The 20,304-nt window shown below is 45.2% G+C and overlaps 1 protein-coding gene across 4 annotated transcripts in view; it reads left to right on the forward strand.

Annotated features, from left to right (window-relative positions):
* The first annotated feature begins 121 nt into the window (after positions 1-121).
* Positions 122-20,304, forward strand: part of deptor (DEP domain containing MTOR-interacting protein) — a 33,292-nt gene continuing 13,109 nt past the window's right edge. The window contains exons 1-8 of one of the 4 annotated variants that reach the window (XM_061820917.1): positions 122-926; positions 1,010-1,045; positions 1,126-1,215; positions 5,777-5,955; positions 9,151-9,274; positions 15,349-15,527; positions 18,246-18,428; positions 20,065-20,202. In XM_061820917.1, coding sequence (XP_061676901.1) covers positions 769-926; positions 1,010-1,045; positions 1,126-1,215; positions 5,777-5,955; positions 9,151-9,274; positions 15,349-15,527; positions 18,246-18,428; positions 20,065-20,202 — 1,087 coding nt within the window. In that variant the 5' untranslated portion in view covers positions 122-768. Of the gene's footprint in view, positions 955-1,009; positions 1,216-5,776; positions 5,956-9,150; positions 9,275-15,348; positions 15,528-18,245; positions 18,429-20,064; positions 20,203-20,304 lie in introns of all 4 variants that reach the window. The other 3 variants (XM_061820916.1, XM_061820918.1, XM_061820920.1) reach the window with 3 other exon arrangements.

The raw sequence follows: 20,304 nt of genomic DNA on the forward strand, positions 1-20,304 counted from the left end.
AATGACATCCAGCCTCGACATGAAGGTGGCAGCTTGCTTGAAAAAAATGTAATTCATTGCTTAATCGTATTTGATTTAGGAATCACGCCCATAAAAGAAAACATACATACTGTAGTCCACTACTCGAGTACATTGTGTACAGTCCATTGGCAGCCAGATGACATTGTCAGTCTTTACAGGGTGCGTTTGTTTTGCTGACCTTGGAAGTAGCCGACTTGACAAACCGAAAAATTTCGCTCGAACGAGGCGTGCAATCACAATGAATGATCGTGTAATACTCGAGTAGATTACGTGGTTACTTTTAAAAGTTATTAGCCATGTTACTTACGGTTTTGTTACTTTGGTTAGATGGTTGTTTTTACATGCCGGAGTTCGGATGGGTTCGGCTTCGTCTTTTTTCCCCCAACTTTAGTGAGAAAAAAAACTGAATAAGTACCTTTTACTTGCCGCAAAGTATTTGTTTTGATACAAGCACCTGTAGTTTTACTCAAGTTTAGCTCTGGAAGTGCGTCGCCGCTCTTTACAGTAAGTACAATGAGTGTCCTGTCGCGATACGCCGCTGTGTACGGAACTAAATCGAGCGCATCCTGAATCTGGTAGAAGACCGCCCCCGCGGTCAACTCCCCCGTTACGTCATCAAGATCCTCCCCCAGTGCAGGGAGTGCGCGTGGGGGAGGTTCAGCGCGTGCATGCGCCCTGTGCGTGGTTGACGCTCGCTTGTGTCCGCTTGGACAACACTTGAGGCGAGCCGGATCCGCGACGCGGTGGATGTCGACTAGTGGGGAGGGCCTGCAGGGGGGCTCGCGGGGGGCGTGCACGCAGCCACGAATGAGCGCGTGCGCACGTTCGGAGGTCTTCGAGGAAAGCCGATCGCGGAGCCTCTCGCACGCCGCTTGTGACTCGTCGGCGTCCCGCGTTGGGATGGAGTAACGTTGCGCTCGCCGCACTCCCAAGGTTGATTCTTGTAAAATTGCATTATTATTGTTTTTTTTTTCCTACGAATGTTCAGCTGTCAACTGACGTCGCTCTCCATGGTTTTCGAAAGGTGAGAGAATCGTGCGAATTTGCGGCCGAAAAGATGCTTGACGGTGTGTCCTCCTCGCTTGCCTTGTCCGTTGTCGGCAGAGAGATGGACGGCATCGCCGTCAGCATGCAGAAGAAGGCGGCGGAGCTGGAGCGGCTGGCCGAGGTTCTCGTCACCGGGGAGCAGCTCAGGTAGGTCGGCCCCGCGCGCTCCGAACCTCGTCGCTGCTCAAACTTCCTCTCCGCTTTGTGTGCAATATTGACTCGGGTCCACCGGCAGGATTCAACCCCGCGGCTCATCTATTATGGCCGGCGAAAGGACCTTGTTTTCTTTTCAAAAACAAAACAAAACAAAACTGCTACGCATCGTAAAAACCGACACCTTGACTTCAAACATGATCAAATGCTGGTGGCAATTGTACTTCCTACATTCTACTCCTTACAGGCTGTTTCCGACCACGTGACTACATCCGGGGAAACGCGGCCATGTTGGATGGGTTCACTCTATCTTCACTCGAGCTTTTGCATACACAACGGAGTTACACAAATATTTGTACGACTGTTAAAAGTGACGCATGGTAGATAAAAAGAGTTTGGGAAGTTATCGGGGCTCCTTCGATGTTGTTTCAAGAAACCGTTACGACAAGGAGCGCGCTTTGATCGACAATATCGACCCGCGTGCCTTGGAGAAACACAAATGGAGCTCACAAACGTGGGCGTCAGTAGAAATCGTCGAGTTTCTCCTCTTCTCGACAAGCGCTTATACCGTGGACCGACTAAAGAATGACAAAGGTCTGGAGGCCTACAATCCGTGTGATTAAATCGACATTGTGTTAAATTATGTTTATTATACCAATGAAAGAGGCTACATTTCGACTTCCACGGCTACATTTTTAACTCAACCCACGAAACAGCTCGCGGTGCGGTAACTCGTTTTTGCAAACTTATTATAATAAAACGGACAATACGGATTTTGGAGACATACGTTGCATGCACACGTGAGTATTCAGCCCAGCTGCTACATCGGATTTGCTAATACGAAACAGCCGCAGTTGTCGCCGTTCGGTTGCTCACTGCTCCGTTTTCTCGCAGTGGTTCTTGATGACCGCCGGCAGTCGAAAGAAAGACACTTTACGACGCCCGCTTTCGTTTGAGCAACCGATAACGTAGCCGTGCGCCCCCATTCATACGCCGTATCCGGAAACGAGTCCTGCTTAGTTGCGGTGCGTTCACGCGAGTTCACCAAACCAAGATGGCGCCTGGGTTCTAAATTTTTCTCGCCTGCCTGTCTGTTGTCGTACTCGGGCGGCTCCAACTACCGGAGACAAATTCCCCGTGTTCTTTACATACTTGGCCAATAAAACTTATTCTGAATCAACAATTTTACACACTGTGCTGAGCTTTTGACTGTCACTACTTGCTGACGTAGCGAGGTGAAATCATATTTTTTGCGGTAAATAAGTACTAACTGAGAGCAGTTTCAAGGTTTTGGGTCACACATCTGATGTTCTCTAGAGCAGTGGTCGGGAATCACTGCCTAAAACCGAACCGCGACCTTTAAACCGCGCTAGATACCGATCAGCGCCGTTCTACCCTTGGCGATTAAATATGTATGCGGTTTCACCAGCTGTCGCAGGAAAAAAAAGGGCTCGGAGTGCAGCGTATTGGTCTCGAGATGCACCCTCCAACCCTTTCCTGGATTTTGTTTGCTCGACCGACGGCACTTACTGCGAGGTTGAACCTATTAACCTCTCGATGTCGTATCAGGGACCGGCCGTGTCTGGTGGTGTTGTTGACATGTGCCACCCTTTGACCCTTTCAGTGTTTGGCAACTCCCCCCCCCCCCCCCCATCATCATGGTGGGGCGGTCCGTGAATTCAGCAATGAATAATGGCTCGGAGTGCAAAAGCATGGCACCAATGCCTGGAATTTCAGCCCCCCTCCCCCATGCAAAATACAACAGAATAGTTTCCCCAAATGGGTTTATTTGCTGTGACACCTCCAACATTCATCTCCACGGGAGAGTTGGACCTCGTGTCAGCACAAAGTTTCCAGTGTGCTGTCACTGAGCACCAGTGTGTGTTTGTGTATCTTTGTATTGTATGCGGTGTGTGTGTGTCAGTGTCCGTGGCCCAGCTGGACATGTGACTGCAGGGTTCAGCGAGCCCCGGGTCGGCCCGCTGGCGACCCAGAGTCCTCTGCTCTTCTGGAATGGAAAGTGCCGTCGAAGTTACGACTTAACAGTACTTGTAGAATGTTTCTGGGTACTCCAAAGATACTTAACAGGAACAGCAATAATGAAACGGGTGTACAGTTTCTTACGGGTTCTATTTTTTTGTGGTACTGTAAAGAACCGATTAGCTCATAAAGCATTGGCCTCACAGTTCTGAGGTCCCGGGTTCAATCCCGGACTTGCCTGTGGAGTTTGAATGTTCTCCGTGCACTCCGGTTTCCTCCCACATACCCAAAACGTGCAACATTGATTGGACACTCTAAATTGCCCCTAGGTGTGATTGTGACTGTCTCTATGTGCTCTGTGATTGGCTGGCAACCAGTTCAGGGTGTACCCCGCCTCCTGCCCGTTGACAGCTGGGATAGGCTGCAGCAGTCCCCGTGACCCTCGTGAGGGTAAGGGGCAAAGAAAATGGACGGATGTAAAGAACACTGTTGCGGTGGTACTGCAAAGGTGCTAAAAGCGTGGTGAGGGTTTCTTTGGTTTGCACATCGGTCTCACAGTCGACCGGTCCCGGGTCTCAATCTCGAATCAGGCACTTTTTGTGCAATGTCAACAGGGAGAGGCTACAGTTTACTCACAACCCAAATGAGGACAAGAACTGTAGAAAAGGGATTGCTAGATGTTCCCAAATAGATGAGGACGATTTGGGGGATTTTTGTGATATAATGTATGAAAAGCAGGGGACCAAGAACAGATCCCTGGGGCACACCCTGGGAGACAGAGGAAGTCAAGCTATTGTAGGCCTTGTATGTGGTGAGGAGATTATTTCAGTCACATAGTGGGAAGGTGATCAAGATGTGGATGGCAGCACGGTGTAGTAGTAGTAGTAGTAGTAGTAGTAGTAGTAGTAGTAGTTTAGTTGGCATGTCTGAGTCTCGAGCTTCTGTCTCCACGGATTTCTCAGTTTACTCTGGCAACCTCCTGCATCGCAAACACACGCACGTTAAGTTCCCGAACGCTTACAATTGCCAAACGATGTGCACGCTAGCGCGAGCGGCTATTTGTTTGCGATCTCGCGATCGCCTGGCAACGAGTCCCGGGTGTAACCCGCCGACTCCCTCGCGTCACGATCCGAAAGAGGACGAGCGCGATAGAAAACAGATGCAATGTAGTGGCGGCTGTGGAGTACTGTAGAGTACTGCGGTGTCCAGAGCCAAGGCAAAGAAAGAGTTCGGAAGAAAAGGGGCCCTTGGGCTTCAGAGCATCTTCTTTTTTACTGTCCCGCCAACTAGAAACGGAGCTTTTGTGCCTTATCACAAAAGAAAAGCATGCGGTGTAATGATTGACGGACTCCTTTGTTGACCTCCCCTCCCTGTGCCTCGGCTTTCTGTCGTTTAGCCTGACCGGGAACAAGAGCGACTAAAAGCCAACATTTACTCCTTTTCTATCAGTCCTGACTTCAAACACCAGACCAGATCCCGAGCTTGAAATGAAAGTGAAGGAATTGACTCTATTTGCACCTTTTTGAGCTAGACTGACAATAAGAGTACTGTACCTTTGCGAGTTATTTAAATACTGTAACAGATCATAATGGTCATGGTTTCTGCACCTCTGGACACACAGGACCAGATTGGAATATTCTCAAATACAAATGACAACTGTTCCCATTAATTTTTTTCAAGAGAATAACACGTTTGAAATGTTTTTCTATAGTGTCCTCGGCAATTTCCTGCTGTGTTTGTGTTGCACACACTGCAATCAAGCGTATCCAGTCCATTAGTTGCTCCGCTTGGAGGGAGGCCAGTTTCTGGCATTTCTGAGTGCTCTGGTGTGTCTTCAAACGGCTAATTTGCTACGCGGCGATGCAAGGAGGGAGGGAGGTTTGCTTTGTATAGGAAAGACTCTGTGGCCATACGGTGCTGCAGGCTCGGGGTGGGAATAGGTGGGGTCACGCTGGGCGTGGGAACACGCTGGAAATGCCCTGGCGTGGCGTAAACGCGCGGCGTACTCTTGAATGCCGCAATGTCCAAATGCGACTAATCTGAGCTCAATTTTGAAGGAAATGTGGTCTGATGAGACCACTTTGTCAAAGATTTTCTCATCTGAACGTGCTGACCTCACTTCATCCATCTCAAGATGATCGCGCAGCGAGCCAAATGCAAAAGAAAAGCTGATATAGTGGGCGCAAAGTCTTCCAGCGCCGTGTTGTTTGGTAGTGTAGACCCTTGGCAGATGAGCTTACTCATGTTGCGGAGTTGGACTGCGATCATGAATTGGGCTTGATGTTAGCCAGATGCACGCGGAGGGAAAGTAGGATGCCTGGCTAAGGCTGCGGTCACGTCTCTGACAATTTCAGCAAGAGGTGACAAAGGCCAGGGGAAAGCTGCCTGATCCAGGCCAAGTTCTGGTTATGCCATCAGCCGGTCAACGCGGTCCGACTGAATAGCATCAAGCAAATCACGTCGGGCAATCATTTCATGGAAACCGCAGAATGTCGGCGGATTCACAATCGCCGAAAATGGCTTCGATTCGAAACGACAACACTGTAGTTACGCAGAAGCTAATCGTGTCTTGCAGGTTGCGGCTCCACGAAGGAAAGGTCATCAAGGATCGACGTCATCACTTGCGGACGTACCCAAACTGCTTCGTGGGCAAAGAGCTCGTCGACTGGCTGATTGAGCACAAGGAGGCTTCGGAGCGAGAGACGGCCGTCAAGATCATGCAAAAGCTTCTCGACCAGAGCATCATCCACCACGGTGAGGTGGCACGGAATTGAAAATTTTGTCTGTTCTGATTCTAGCAGATCACCGATTTAATGGTTTGCATAGCTACCTATCGGTAAAAAAGTCCAGACTCTGGCCTTCCTGTCTGGAATTTCTATGTTGCTTGAGTGGGTTTCCCCCTGGTACTCCAGCTTCCTCTCACATTCTAAAAACACCCATCCAAGGTCCAGGGAGGACTGGAGCCGAACCTTTCAGACCTTGGACAAGAGATTAGGTGCGCGCTGGAATGGTCGCCAACCAATCATACTTATTTGTACCCTTAAGGTTGCGAAAAGGAAGTTTGGGCACCTGCAAGCAAAGGGCAAACATGCAAAACCCACACAGAAGGGACTGAGCGAGGATTTGGACCCGTGACCTCTCAACTGTGAGGCAAATGTGCTAGCAAGTACGACACCACTGTGCCACCGTCTCAGGAACGTCTGTCACATTCGCACTACATCACTGCAATAGCCTCCCGACCACCTACGAGGTCTTCACTAGTCCAAATCCCATTTCTCCCATGTGGTGTCCCCCTGGGCTCCGTTCTTGAGCGCCTTCTTTTCTTGCACGTCTAACAAAAAGTAAAATCACCCAAAACATCTTTTTCCATATTAGGAAAATCCTCCGAACCTATGTATCGCGATTCGGTGCTTGTCCTCGCCAAGATTTAGACCCACTTTCTCAGAACTGTGAAGCAGATGCGCTAACCACATGCACATTAGCTTACTTGAAGGCTCAAACATATGACCTTATATCAATGATGTTCCCGCCTCTCTCAGAAAGTCGGCTGTGATTGGCTCAGGCTCACCTGTGACCCCAATTTCTTCTCCTTCCTTTCTTGCTCGCTTGACATTTTCTGGGAACGATCCTCACCTCATGGCCCCCGCACAAATAATTCTAAATGCCGCCGAGGCAATTTGGCTCCAACGCGTTCCCTCTGCTCCATTTAAACAGGGTGCAGGCAGAGAAACATTGTAGGAACTAGTTTGTACTTTTGCAAAAACAAGAACTCCCTAAAACATAATAAGAACTCTTGAATGTCAAAGCAAGGTACACCCACCGCCTTACTCTCCTTGGCTAGGGGCGGGCATTTTTTTTTTTGCTCCATTTCAATGCTAATAATAATTAAGGATCAAAATAAAATCTCTGCGTGAGACTGCGGATCAGGATTTGGAGACATTTCATCAAAGTGGTGACAAGGAAATGGATGACGAAAATACATACAAGACAACACATGCACGTTCATGCCCGCGCACCGTTTAGAATTGAGAATCTTTTATCAACATAACACGCAAATGTTTTTCTTCCCGGAATGTGGGAAAAAGGCAGAATGCCGGTACAAAATCCACAAACGCAAAGTTCCCCACAGATCTTTGCAAATCTCGTTTCTAGCCTGGAATCCGGAAATGAGTGACTGGCAAGTTTTTTACGTAACCCGTTTGGCACGGTCCACGGTTCATTCCAGTCCGATGTACGACATTTTGAGGGGCCGCGTAGTACTGAAATTTATTTTGTTCGACAAGAAGGCACAGTTACACTGTACAGTCACTCACATTTGAAAAATATACGGGTGTGGTCAGTCATGCCCGCAGATATAATGTTGCGGGTGTGTGTTCTGTTTTGTAATCATGAGTGTACCCCTTTAAGAGAGGAGGGGGGCGGTGTCGGATAAAGTAGGAAGTAGAAGTAGGCTGAGCAGCAGTTCGTTCTTTGACGTCAGGCTGCGGTTCGCCCCGCTAGATCGGTTTTCATGTCCGCTGAGAGTGTGCGACGAGTGCGCAATCGCGCAGCTTCGCGGGAACATTGGTCAAGACGACACAAAATAAAGGACATCTTTCCATATCAATGTATTTCTACTCGTAATAAATTTTACACGTGTGATTTTTCGTGCTCGACTGTGGAGATTTGCGAGTGGGATGGCGCGCGGGCGCATATGCCACCGTCGAAAAACAGTGACTGACGGTACTTAGTGTTTCTCTTTTGATTGCTTTTTCATTATGGCCATGAAGTACAGTTTTTAATTTTTAGATACTTTTGACATGATTAGATTAATTGATTACTTCTTACATTTTGTGGTCATTTTTATGTACTTTTGACATGATTAGATTAATTTATGAGTTTTTACATTTTCTGGTCATTTTTATATACTTTTGACATTATTCTATTAATTTATTATTTCTTACATTTTATGGTCATTTTTATATACTTTTGACATGATTCTATTAATTTATTAGTTCTTACATTTATGGTCATTTTTATAAACTTTTGACAGGATTATATTAATTTATTAGTTTTTACATTTTCTGGTTATTTTATGTACTTTTGACAGGATTATATTAATTTATTAGTTTTTACATTTTCTGGTCATTTTTATGTACTTTTGACATTATTCTATTAATTTATTATTTCTTACATTTTATGGTCATTTTTATATACTTTTGACATGATTCGATTAATTTATTAGTTCTTACATTTTACGGTCATTTTTATATACTTTTGACATGATTATATTTTTTTAGTGTTTACATTTTGTGGTCATTTTCATATCCTTTTGACATGATTAGATGAATTTATTAGTTCTTACATTTTGTGGCGCAGCTTGGAGGGAACATTGGTCGAGACTGCACAAAACAAGCGACGTCTTGTATTTCTCCTCGTAACAAATTTTCCGTGCCTGACTTTTTCGTGCTCGACTGTGCAGATTTGCGGGCGCATACGCTTTCGTCAAATCACAGCGACTGACGACGGGACTTCGTGTTTCTCTTTTTGATTGCTTTTCCATTATGGCTTTGAAGTACCGTTTTTAATACCAATATTTGCTGTAATAATAAAGTTTGTGGTGCATTAGTGACGGAGTCCGGCACGGTGTACGAATATGTCTTCATGTGGCATGGAGGACGCGCGCGGTTACTGCTGTACTTTTTTTGATGAATCTCAGAATGGAGGAATTTGAAGTTCTATGCTTTCCCAAAAGGAAAATCGTTTTGCCATTATGAACGATTTGGCGTCGCATTTTGAGGTGCTGTTGGTCGGCATTCCAGACGGGATTGTTGTGTTCCCGCTTGAGGTTTTCCACTCTATTTGCGGTCATAACAGTTAGTAACAAATGTCTTTTGTTGCATGTATTTTCCCCGCAAGAGCTCGTCAAGTCGACCCGGAAACTGAACGTTTGTGCGTTTTTTTTTTCAGTGTGCGACGAGCACCGCGAGTTCAAAGACATGAAGCTGCTGTACCGCTTCCGGAAGGACGACGGCACCTTCCCACTGGACAACGAGGCCAAGGTCTTCATGAGGGGGCAGAGGATCTATGACAAGTATGTACCGCAATTTACGGCCTATAAGCCGCCACTTTTTTCCACACGCTTTCAACCCTGCCGTTTATGTGGTGATGCGGCTCATTTGTGCATTTTTTTTCTAACGGCCGCAAAGGGGCACTCGAGCGGAAAAGGTAAGTGTGAGACCGGTCGGTGGAATACATGTGCCGAGGAAGTGACTTTTACCGGTCTGACCTGTTAGCGGTGCGCTAGTGTGTTACTGCCGCGTATAAGTGGTTTTTACCAGTATGTTTTTTTTTTTTTTTTATTTAACCGGTCCTGTTAGCGCGGTGCTAGCGTTCGCGCAGCGGTTCTAGCATTAGCGTTAGCGCGCTAGCATTAAACTCTGTGTACCGTCTTACTTTGTACATATCCTGTGTTTTGGCTTTTCCACAGCTGCGGCGTATGTATGTACCAAATGGTATTTCCTTTACAAATGTACTGGCGTGACGTAAACAAAAGTCACATGGTTTTATGAGGTAGGTGCTGGAGCTCTATTGAAACACCGATCGCCTGCCGCGTTCCTGTGTCTGTTCTTCTTCCGGGAAGACGTCGATTTCAGGGTTATCCGTAAATCTCAACTTGCGTGGCGGCGGTTTTGTGCAAGATTTTTTTTTTTTTTTTTTTGGTGACATAATTTGAAGTACCCGAGTTATGCGCACAGGCTGCTTCACAAAGTGTTCACGGCTATTCATGGTGCGTCCTAGTTTTTATAGAGTAAAGATATTTTTTATAGCCCCCTTTTTTATTGTTACAGTGTTTAGGGAACATGTTTGAAGTTGTCGCGTTGTTGTGAAAGGGAAAGGAAAACATGTGCACATGCACATATTGAGAGTGAGACCGGTGGAATATATGTACCGAGGAAGTGACTTTTACCGGTCCGGCCCTGTTAGCGCTGCGCTAGCGTGTTACTGCCGTGTCCCAGTAAATTCTTACCAGTATGTTTTTTTTTTTTTTTTTTAACCAGCCCTGTTAGCGTGAGTGCGGCGGGGCTAGCATTAACGTTAGCGCAGCGGGGCTAGTGTTAAACTCTCTGTGTGCCGTCTTTCTTTGTAAATATCTCGTGTTTCAATGTGGGCACTTGCGGCTTTTCCACGGCTGCGTCGTATGTACGTACCAAATGGTATTTCCTTTCCAAATGTACTGGGTGAGGTTTATAACCAGGTGCGCTCCGTAGGCCGGGAATTACGGTAGATGAAACGCATGCAGCACTTTTGGACTCGCTCCACACTGGAAAACAAAACGTTCTTTTCCACATCATCATTCTTCAGCTTTTCAGAACTCGTTGGTTTCCAGCTCTGATTTTCTTTCTTAACGCGCACTCCCTTTCCCGATATATCTCTCGACGCTCGCCCCGCTCCGAACGGAATCCCAGTTTTCCCGTGTTTTCTCGACAACACACAAACTAATGCGCTCACGCGCCAGTTGCGTAAGCGTCCGAGCGTAGACATCTGTCGTCTCCGCCCTCAAAGCTTTTAAGCAATCGCGGGACGTGCAAACACTCACAGATGCTCGCTGGCTTTGCTCAGATTATCTCTGCTGTCTTCATTTTTGCGCCTTGAAATTGTCTTCCGCGCGTATATTTTGGCAATAAAAACAGTCTTAAAGGGGAAGTCCACTCATTAAAAATAACGCATGTATCATGTCATTGGTACTGTAACTTTAAAATAAAGATTTTCATCGGATGTCATTTAAGATTGTTTGTATTGGCAATTTTGAATGTTCCCTGTCGCTGACATTTTGGTGAGTCACATGACCTCCGGGGGCCTTTGTTTATGCGCTTCTGTCCCGCCCGTGGGCCTCCGAGCAAGCAGACTCCGCGTCCTTCCCGTCCGAAGAACCGTCCGAATATTCAACATCATTGACAGCCGCAGGTTCAAATCTGTATGGACGAATTCCTCCGTCTTCCCGATCAACCGATACTTCTAATTTCTCCGCCAGATGAGGATAAATCCGAGAAATCAGCGCTGACAAAACCTGTGCAGGAACGGAACATTAATTGGCCACTCTAAATTGCCCCCAGGTGTGATTGTGAGTGCGACTGTTTGTCTCCACGTGCCCTTCGATTGGCTGGCGACCGGTTCAGGGTGTACCCCGCCTCCTGCCCGTTGACGGCTGGGATAGGCTCCAGCACTCCCCGCGAACCTCGTGAGGATAAGCATTTGAGAAAATAGATGTATGGACTTCCCCTTTAATATCATATCTGTGTCGCAAGCAAAGCTGCGCCGTATATTTCTATAGAGTTCACTGATCAATCAAGTGAAAAATAGCCTGAAAACACGACTCGAGTTCACTGTTGAGTACATAATTGCTGTTGCGTAATTACAGTGTACCGAATCCCAGACGTTTTCTGGAGTCGATATTTAAGAAATGAATAAATGACATCTTTTTTTTTTTTTTTTTTTTGCATCGTTTTAAGTAGCGTGTATTTCACAAAATCAATACAATATAATGTGCATCCTTGTTGTGATGCATTGTGGGTTCCATTGAAGAACTGAGAATGGCAAAGTCTATTATAGCATTTAGTATCTAGGGAGGAATCTCCAGCGCTCTCGGGACCCTTGTGAGGATAAGCAGCTTGGAAAATGGACGGATGGAAAGGCAAATTTGCAGCATTCCAGTGACACCGCTACAGTATATTTTCCATAATATGTGTTTAAGCATGGCGGGATGATGGAACAACTAGTTGGAGCGTTGGCCTCACAGTTCCGAGGCCCGGGGTTCAATTCCCGGCCTTCCCTGTGTGGAGTTTGCGTGTCCTCCCCGTGCCTGCGTGGATTTCCTCCGGGCACTCCGGTTTCCTCCCGCATCCCAAAAACATGCATCAATTGGAGACACTAAATTGCCCGTAGGTGTGATTGCCTCCCTGCGACTGGCTGGCGACCAGTTCAGGGTTCTGCCCGATGACGGCACTCCCGCGACCCTTGTGAGGATAAGCGGCTCAGAAATTGGATGGATGAGTAGGTAAAAGGCCCACAGAGATCACCTCGATCCCCTTGACACCGATGCAGTTATGTGTCTGGACTGAAAATGCGTATTCAGGTCACAACTGGTGGCTTTGTTCCAGTTGGACTAATCCCAACCCACGCGTTGTGTACTGTATATTGTGTAAATTACACAAGAGTGTCGGTGAAAGTGGGGCGCCATCCCCCTCCCACGCTGAGCTAACACCAACTGTTGACTTAACAACTTTAAGCAGGCCGAACGACGACTGTGTACACAGTCAGCTTTCACGGAACATTACATCGACAATTTGCGCAAACGCATGCCGGGCGGAGACGTTCCTCTCCTAAAAGTCGTACTCGGTCACAATATGACTTTTCAGCGATGCAGCTGTTCACTCGACAAAAAGCCTCCTTGAAGAGCGCGCCGAACAACAAGCAATTGTTTTGACACGCGACCCAAGATAAGTGCCGACAATCTCCTGTAATGAACTCCTCCGAGAGGAAGCTGCGGACAGAAAAGTACGACTAATTTCCTTCCCCGGCGCTTTATAGCCCGCTCGGCCCGTGCGTGCGTAATCTAGTTTAATTTCATCCATTAGATTCTAAAAGCGGTTCTACCCGAGCTTCTCGGGAGAGAACAAAATCAATTTGAAACGTAAGGGAGGCATCGACGTGTGGAGCAAGCCCGCGCGCGACATCATTCCGGCTTCCTGCGACGTGCACGCCGGCCTGCGTGCGCTTAATGTATCCAGTACACGGCATTCTTTTTGGTAAACAACACCGAAAACAAACAAAAACCCGACACGAGGAACGCCACGCGATTAAAAAAGGAAAACAGCGGAGGACGTCATTCATCTTGAACAAAGGATTGAGATCTTTTTGTGGGCTTGGTGTGCCGGGTGTGTACCATAATTTACGCCCTTTTTCACACGCTTTCAACCCTCCGGTTTATGCGGTGATGCGGCTAATTTGTGCATTTTTTCTAACGGCCGCAAGGGGGACACTCGAGCGGAAAAGATAAGAATGAGACCGGTGGAATAAATGTCCCGAGGAAGTGACTTTTACTGGCCCTGTTAGCGCTGCGCGAGCGCTAGCGCTGTGCTAGAGTATTGCTGCTGTGTTACTGGCTTGTCTCAGTGATATTTACCGGTAAGTTTTATTTTAACTGGCCCTGTTAGCACTAGCGCGGTGCTAGCGTTAGCGCCACGCTAGCGTTAAAGTCTTTCTGTGTACCGTCTTTCTTTGTAAATATCTGGTGTTTCAATGCGGGCACTTGCAGCTTTTACACAGCTGCGGTGTATGTGTAATACCAAATGGTATTTCCTTTACAAATGTACTCGGTGAGGCTTGTAACCAGGTGCGCTCTGTAGGACGGGAAATTAGGGTACTTTTCACCACTTTGACAGTTAAAATGCCCAAATTTGTGTTTGGCTCCAAACCGATCGGAACTGTTCTGCCGAGTGCGTTTGCAGATGTCATAATGTTCCGACGACGACGACCTCGAGCGCCGTGACAGTACACGTCGGGACACGGTTCAAAAGTGGCTCGAGAGCACGGCGTGCTCGGCGGGCTTCATTGTGTCCGTGACACTTGTTGACTGCCGCGTGTTATTGTGCAAGGTCGGGACGCAGTCAGCAGTTCTGCTCCCCCGCGTGTGCCGACTTGTGTCGTTGTTGGGAGTTGGCGGCCCATCCTTTGTGGCGGGACGTTTTGCTTTTCACTCGTCACCGGTTGTCGTTTCAAGAAACCTTTTGACAATTTCCACTTGCTTACTCTAAAATTGAGGGCTGAAATATGAGTTTGAGTTGAGTTATCTTTGCAAAGGAATATTTGACACTACACTCCATAGACTTTGAAGTTGCACCTAATTTTGTGGTTAAGTTTCAGTTCATTATTAAATACTTTTGACATGATTCTATTAATTTATTAGTTTTTACATTTTATGGTAATTTTTACATACTTTTGACACGTCTATATTAATTTATTACTCTTTACATTTTATGATCATTTTTATACACTTTTGACATGATTATATACATTTATTAGTCTTTACATTTTATGGTTATTTTTATATTTTTGACATAACTAGATTCATTTATTCATCTTTACATTTTCTGATCATTTTTATATACATTTGACAGGATTAGATTTATTTATTAATTTTTACATTTTAAAGTCATTTTTATATACATTTGACATTATTCTATTAATTTTTTAGTTCTTACATTTTGTGGTCATTTTATATACTTTTGATATGATTAGATTAATTTATTCATCTTTACGCTTTCTGAGAATTTTTATATACTTTTGACATTAATTTATTAGTGCTTACATTTTGTGGCCCTTTTTATATACTTTTCACTATTAATTTTGTAGTTTTTACATTTTATGGTCATTTTTATATACGTTTGACATGATTCGATTAATTTATTAGTCTTTTCATTTTATGATCATTTTATATATTTTTGACATGATTATATAAATTTATTAGTTCTTACATTTAATGATCATTTGTCTATACATTTGAGATGATTATAATAATTTATTAGTCTTTACACTTTATGGTCATTTTTATATACTTTTGGCATGATTATATTAATTATTCGTCTTCACATTTTATGGTCATTTTTATATACTTTCGACATAATTATATTAATTTAGTCTTTACATTTTATGGTCATTTTTATATACTTTTTACATGATAAAATTAATTTTAGTTTTTACATTTTATGGTCATTTTTATATAATTTTGACATGATTATATTAATGTATTAGTCTTCATTTTATGGTCATTTTTATATAGTTTTGACATGATTCTATAAATTTACTAGTTCTAACATTTAATAATCATTTTTATATACTTTTGACATGATTATATTAATTTATTAGTCTTTATATTTTATGGTCATTTTTATATACTTTTGACATGATTATATTAATGTATTCGTCTTTACATTTTATGGTCATTTTTATATACTTTTGACATGATTCTATAAATGTATTAGTTCTTACATTACATTACACGATTTAATGATCATTTTCCTATACATTTGACATGATGATATTAATTTATTAGTCTTTACATTTTATGGTCATTTTTTTATATACTTTTGACATGACGGCGTTTAGGTTGATGAACGGCGACAACAGCATCGTGCAGAGCAGGGAAGAGGAAGGCGGGAACTTTGAGCGCACTTTGGTGGCCTCCGAGTTCATTGATTGGCTCATCCAGGAAGGGGAGATGGCGACCCGCGAGGAGGCGGAGCAACTGGGGCGGCGCCTCCTCGAGCACGGCATCATCCAGCACGGTGAGGCCTCTACTTTGCTCCCAAAAAACGTACAGTTCTGGTTTTCAAAATGGAAAATCTCGACTCAACTCTGGGCGACTGTTGTTGTACTGCATAGTTAAAAAAAAAAAAAAAAAAAAAAAGGTTAGACTGGAAGACAAAAATCTTGCATCATAAATTCAAATGCCCGTGTGGACGAAAATATGTTCGCGACCCAACAGACATATTTCAGAAATGGATGAAAATGGGCACCGCAGTGTTTGCGTGCTTCACAATTCTGAGGTTTGAGATTTTCAACTGGGTTTCGGCCTCCCGATTTATTGTATGCACGTCCTCCCCGCGTTTGTGGGAGTTTTCTCAGGCTACACGTACGAATGTTTATCTGTGCTTTCCCTGCGGTTAGCTAGTGAGCACCCTGGGGTGCCCCAAAAGCCCGGTCAGCCATGATAGGCTCCAGCTCGCTCGCAAGCCCGCCAAGTGGCAAAGAAAATGGACGGCTGCCGAATAGTGAAATCAACCCATTCAAACGTGACGCCACGCTTAACTTAATACAGTGATGCCTCAGGTCTCCACCGCAATCCGTTCCAGAAGACGGTTCGAGAAGTGATTTGTTCAAAAACCGAATCGATGTTTCCCATTACGATGAATGGAAAAAGAAATAATCCGTTCCAAGTCTAAAATACTAGGCTATATAAAGCATTTTTTTTAGCTTTTCCTGATAATAAACTGCATAGTAGAAATACATGTATAGTTTAAATGCTTTATATAATAAAATAATTTAAGAAATATATTTATTTTTTTGCTTCAAATGTATGCTTTAGTTGTAGAGTACGCTAGCCTGGGAGTGCATTGCCGTATCTGTAGCGACTCGGGCCCCGGCCCTGTAAAATGTTTTTATGAACAAAAGTCCAGAATAAATTTGCAGCCATGATTGGGGTTAATACGGTAGTCCTCCAGAAGAAGAAAAACAACAGTCACTACCCGGACATGTCTGGGTACCGAGGCTGCGTTATACACCATAACAAAAGTGGTGGGTGGTTGGTTTCGCCGCACGCCGTTTTTTTTTTTTCGGGGGGCGTTCAAATTGACAATAACAAAGCGCGACGTGGGTGGGTCAGCTGCTTGCGCCGCACGCATTATGTTATATCTGGGTTTTTTCGGCGGCGTGGGAATTCACAACAAAACGCGTCGTGAGTCAGCTGGTCTGGCCGCACGCAATATGTTGTTTCCGGGTTCGGGGGCGTTCGAGTACCGATTTCCGTTTGAAAACAGAAGCAAAAAATATCTCAAAATTTTGGTACAAAAACCGGTCTCTTCGAAAAGGGGGACGTTCGAGAACCGAGGGTTTACTTTTATTTTGTTGTGCACGCTTTTAATTTCTCTAACCCTCCCAATTAATATTTCAGCCGAATGCTTGCGCGTAAACTGCTAACTAGCACATCAAAAGGGGAGTTGAACATAAAAAGCTAAGCTAATAGCAACTAAAAATGAACACTATGTACAGTACAGTATGAGTAAAGTACTATCAAATGTATGCAGTGTATTTTGTGGCCCAGAGGAACAACGGCAGGAAATCCTGAACGGCTTGACGTGACGTTTAAATTTCATAACATGATGTCGTGCGTGAGTCAATGAAACTTCACTGAGGAGAGCAGTCACACGGCTGTACATCCTTTCATCCATCCATTTTCTTTGCCGCTTATCCCCACGAGGGTCCCGGGGAGCGCTTGAGCCTATCCCAGCTGTCAACGGGCAGGAGGCGGGTCACACCCCGAACTGGTCGCCAGCCAATCGCAGGGCACATGGAGACGAACAGCCGCACTCACGATCACACCTCGGGGGAATTTAGTGTCCAATTAATGTTGCATGTTTTTTGGGGGGGATGTGGGAGGAAACCGGAGTGCCCACCCGGAGAAAACCCACACAGGCACGGGGAGAACATGCAAACTCCACACAAGCGGGGATCGAACCCGGGTCCTCAGAACCGTGAGGCCAACGCTTTACCAGCCGCCCTCACATGCCTGCATCGCTTATATTTGCCCTTCCCCAACTGGCTCTTACACTAAACGGTTAATGTGAACCTAAGCGGACGATGATTGTCGTGAAGTATTTCCCATGTGAGTAGTTTACACAGCGAGGAGACAAAGAACTCTTTCTCTGCGTGTGCGTGTCCCTGTAATAGAGGCGAGCATCTCCGCGGCCTTGGAATGTGCTGTTGCTCACACACACACACACACACCGCAGCGCTGTGCGTCATTACAGTGTAATAACCGCAGCAGCTTTTTGGATTTGGCCTCTTATGTGCAACTCCCTTTCACTTCTGTGCATTTCCTCATTCCCATGAAGATCACGTGACGAGTAGGTTGAGGTCAAGTGTGACACAGGCCTTTTTTGCCGGTTTTGTCAGAAATGAAAATATAGATTTGTGTGACCTCGCCTCTCTCTCTCATGAAGTTCCAATTTTACCCCAGGGATGAGTACTGAGCCCCATTTTGGACATCTCTGTCCAAACCTGCCAAGACGTCGTTGGCTGGGTTTGGTGCGGAAGAACCAAAACGCATTTTGGATATGCCAGAACGAAAACGATGAACCGGGATTTCCAAAGTGCCGTTTCATATTTGGGAGTCTGCGATCATTTTGCCCTTTAGTCCCAAAATCATCTGACTGGAATCAAATTGAGAAATCCTTTGGTCTTGCCATCCACGTTCCTAAAATTGCGCTCTGGCTTTCTCGAACCAGTCACGAACAAGCATCACTTTGTGGACGGGCCCCTCCTCTTCCAGTTCAGGATGAACTTTCGGCGGAGGCGGCGGCTAATGGAGCTGCTCCACGAGCGGGGTCGCGGCATCCCCGAGAGCCACGACAGCCCCTTCTGCCTCCGCAAGCAGAACTCGGACGGGGGCAACACCAGCTTTCTCTCAGGTACTCTGCGCGTCGCCGCAAACACACACACGCGTGCGCGTTGAACGCCGGTTCAGATATCTTGCCACGTTCGTGTCGCTCAACTAGCCAACCACATAATCAATGAAGAGCTCTTTGTATGAACCGCGACAGATCCCCGCCATAATGATGAACGTATTGTTTGTACTTCAGAAACGTACAAAATGTCAACACGTTCCGCAAAGAAAGGGCAACAGAACGAGTGCCCCGTGATCAGTCGTGGTTCACATTTCCGACGTCCGAAACGAATGCTCGTATTAACATCAGCTATATTTAGAATGCTTTGCCATGAGGCCATCACTTCAATTTATATTTAATAGTATAATCGCGCAAGCCACATGGTAGTTCAGGTTTCCCTTGTAATTGTGAAAACGTGGAATGTTTTTTTTTTTTTTTGGCTGCAACGTTCTGCCAAAATCATCCCGGCGTGCCCACGTTTGGTTGAAATTGCAAAATGTCAGTCATTTTGTTTTGAAACGGATTGAGTGATGATTAAAACGACAACATGAAAAACAACAAATGAAAAATTCCAAAACTGACAAAAGATTGTGTACAGTAAAATAAAAAGTCAATATTTAATACCCTATTAGAGCTCAAACGTTTTGATGTGAGGAAAGCGAAACAATAGTAACAATTTGCAACAGTTATAATCATTAAGCTTAAAAAAAGATTGTTTTTGTTTACATAATGCGCCAGAGACTTAGCGGCGCTGTGTTTGTTTACAGAGTAGACGCAAGGTCGTTACGCTAGCTGACCTAACGAGAACTTGCTATATCTCAAGGTTAGGAACTGTAAAATGTTCCCTCTAAGCTGCGCAACTGCGCATTTGCGCACTTGTCGCACACTCTGTGCAGATGACAAGAGATCCCGCGCAGTGAACACCAGTCTGACGTATTATTATTATTGTTTTTTTTTAATCACGGCTGCCTCTCACAATGAGCTGCTGCCCAGCCACACCGGGCCACGCACTCAACTTCCTGGTTTTTCTGACTCCGCCCCCTCTGCTCTTAAAGGTGTAATTACAATTGGTGTGGAATGTTAAAATTCCACCTTGGCACAGCCTGATCAAGGATGAAAGCACAGACGATACAGTGCCCAAAAAGCTAATTTTGTATTTTAAATATAGGAGGAAACATAACATTAACCCTAAAATTGCTTGGGAGCATCGTTCATCTTTCAACATAAATTGCGAAAGATATTCTGCAAGCAATAATTTAGTTTTACAAAAAGAAAAACAGATGGGGATATCATTGTGGGTTAAAAAAAAGTTCAAGTTTATAGTTCATAGTATAGTTAATGTATTTATTTGTATTGTAATGTATTTTTTTGTTGACATTTTCAGTGTAAGTTTGCAAAAACACAAAATATGTTTTTAAAAATTTTCTGATAAGAATGTAATCTGAACCTTTTAATGAGGCGTGGAACTTCTACCGATGACGTCTGATGTTGCTCACAGTGGTCAAAGGGGGCGCTCACGACTTTAGCGTGTTTGCTCAGACACGTCAAAAATTAGAGAGAACATTAATTGCGTGACGCCCCCGTGAAGTTTTATTCTGTAGTTTGGTTTTCACCGGCTCCACGGCGTGACCTCTCGTTTTTTCGCGCGCGATTCCGACAGTGAGCCCCACGAAGGAGATCAAGATGGCGGTCGGCGTCCGCCGCAGCAGCATGAGCAGCAGCTGCGGCAGCAGCGGTTACTACAGCAGCAGCCCCACGCTCAGCAGCAGCCCGCCGGTCCTCTGCAACCCCAAATCCGGTGAGCTCCGCCGGAAGGCCGGCGTCTCTCTGGTCGCGCGTTCTCTTTCAAGTTACACTACAGTAACTTGTACTCATTTCCGAGGGTACTGAAGACTGTTTG

This window comes from Syngnathoides biaculeatus, chromosome 5 (genome assembly GCF_019802595.1).
Source record: "Syngnathoides biaculeatus isolate LvHL_M chromosome 5, ASM1980259v1, whole genome shotgun sequence".
NCBI classification, from domain to species: domain Eukaryota; kingdom Metazoa; phylum Chordata; class Actinopteri; order Syngnathiformes; family Syngnathidae; genus Syngnathoides; species Syngnathoides biaculeatus.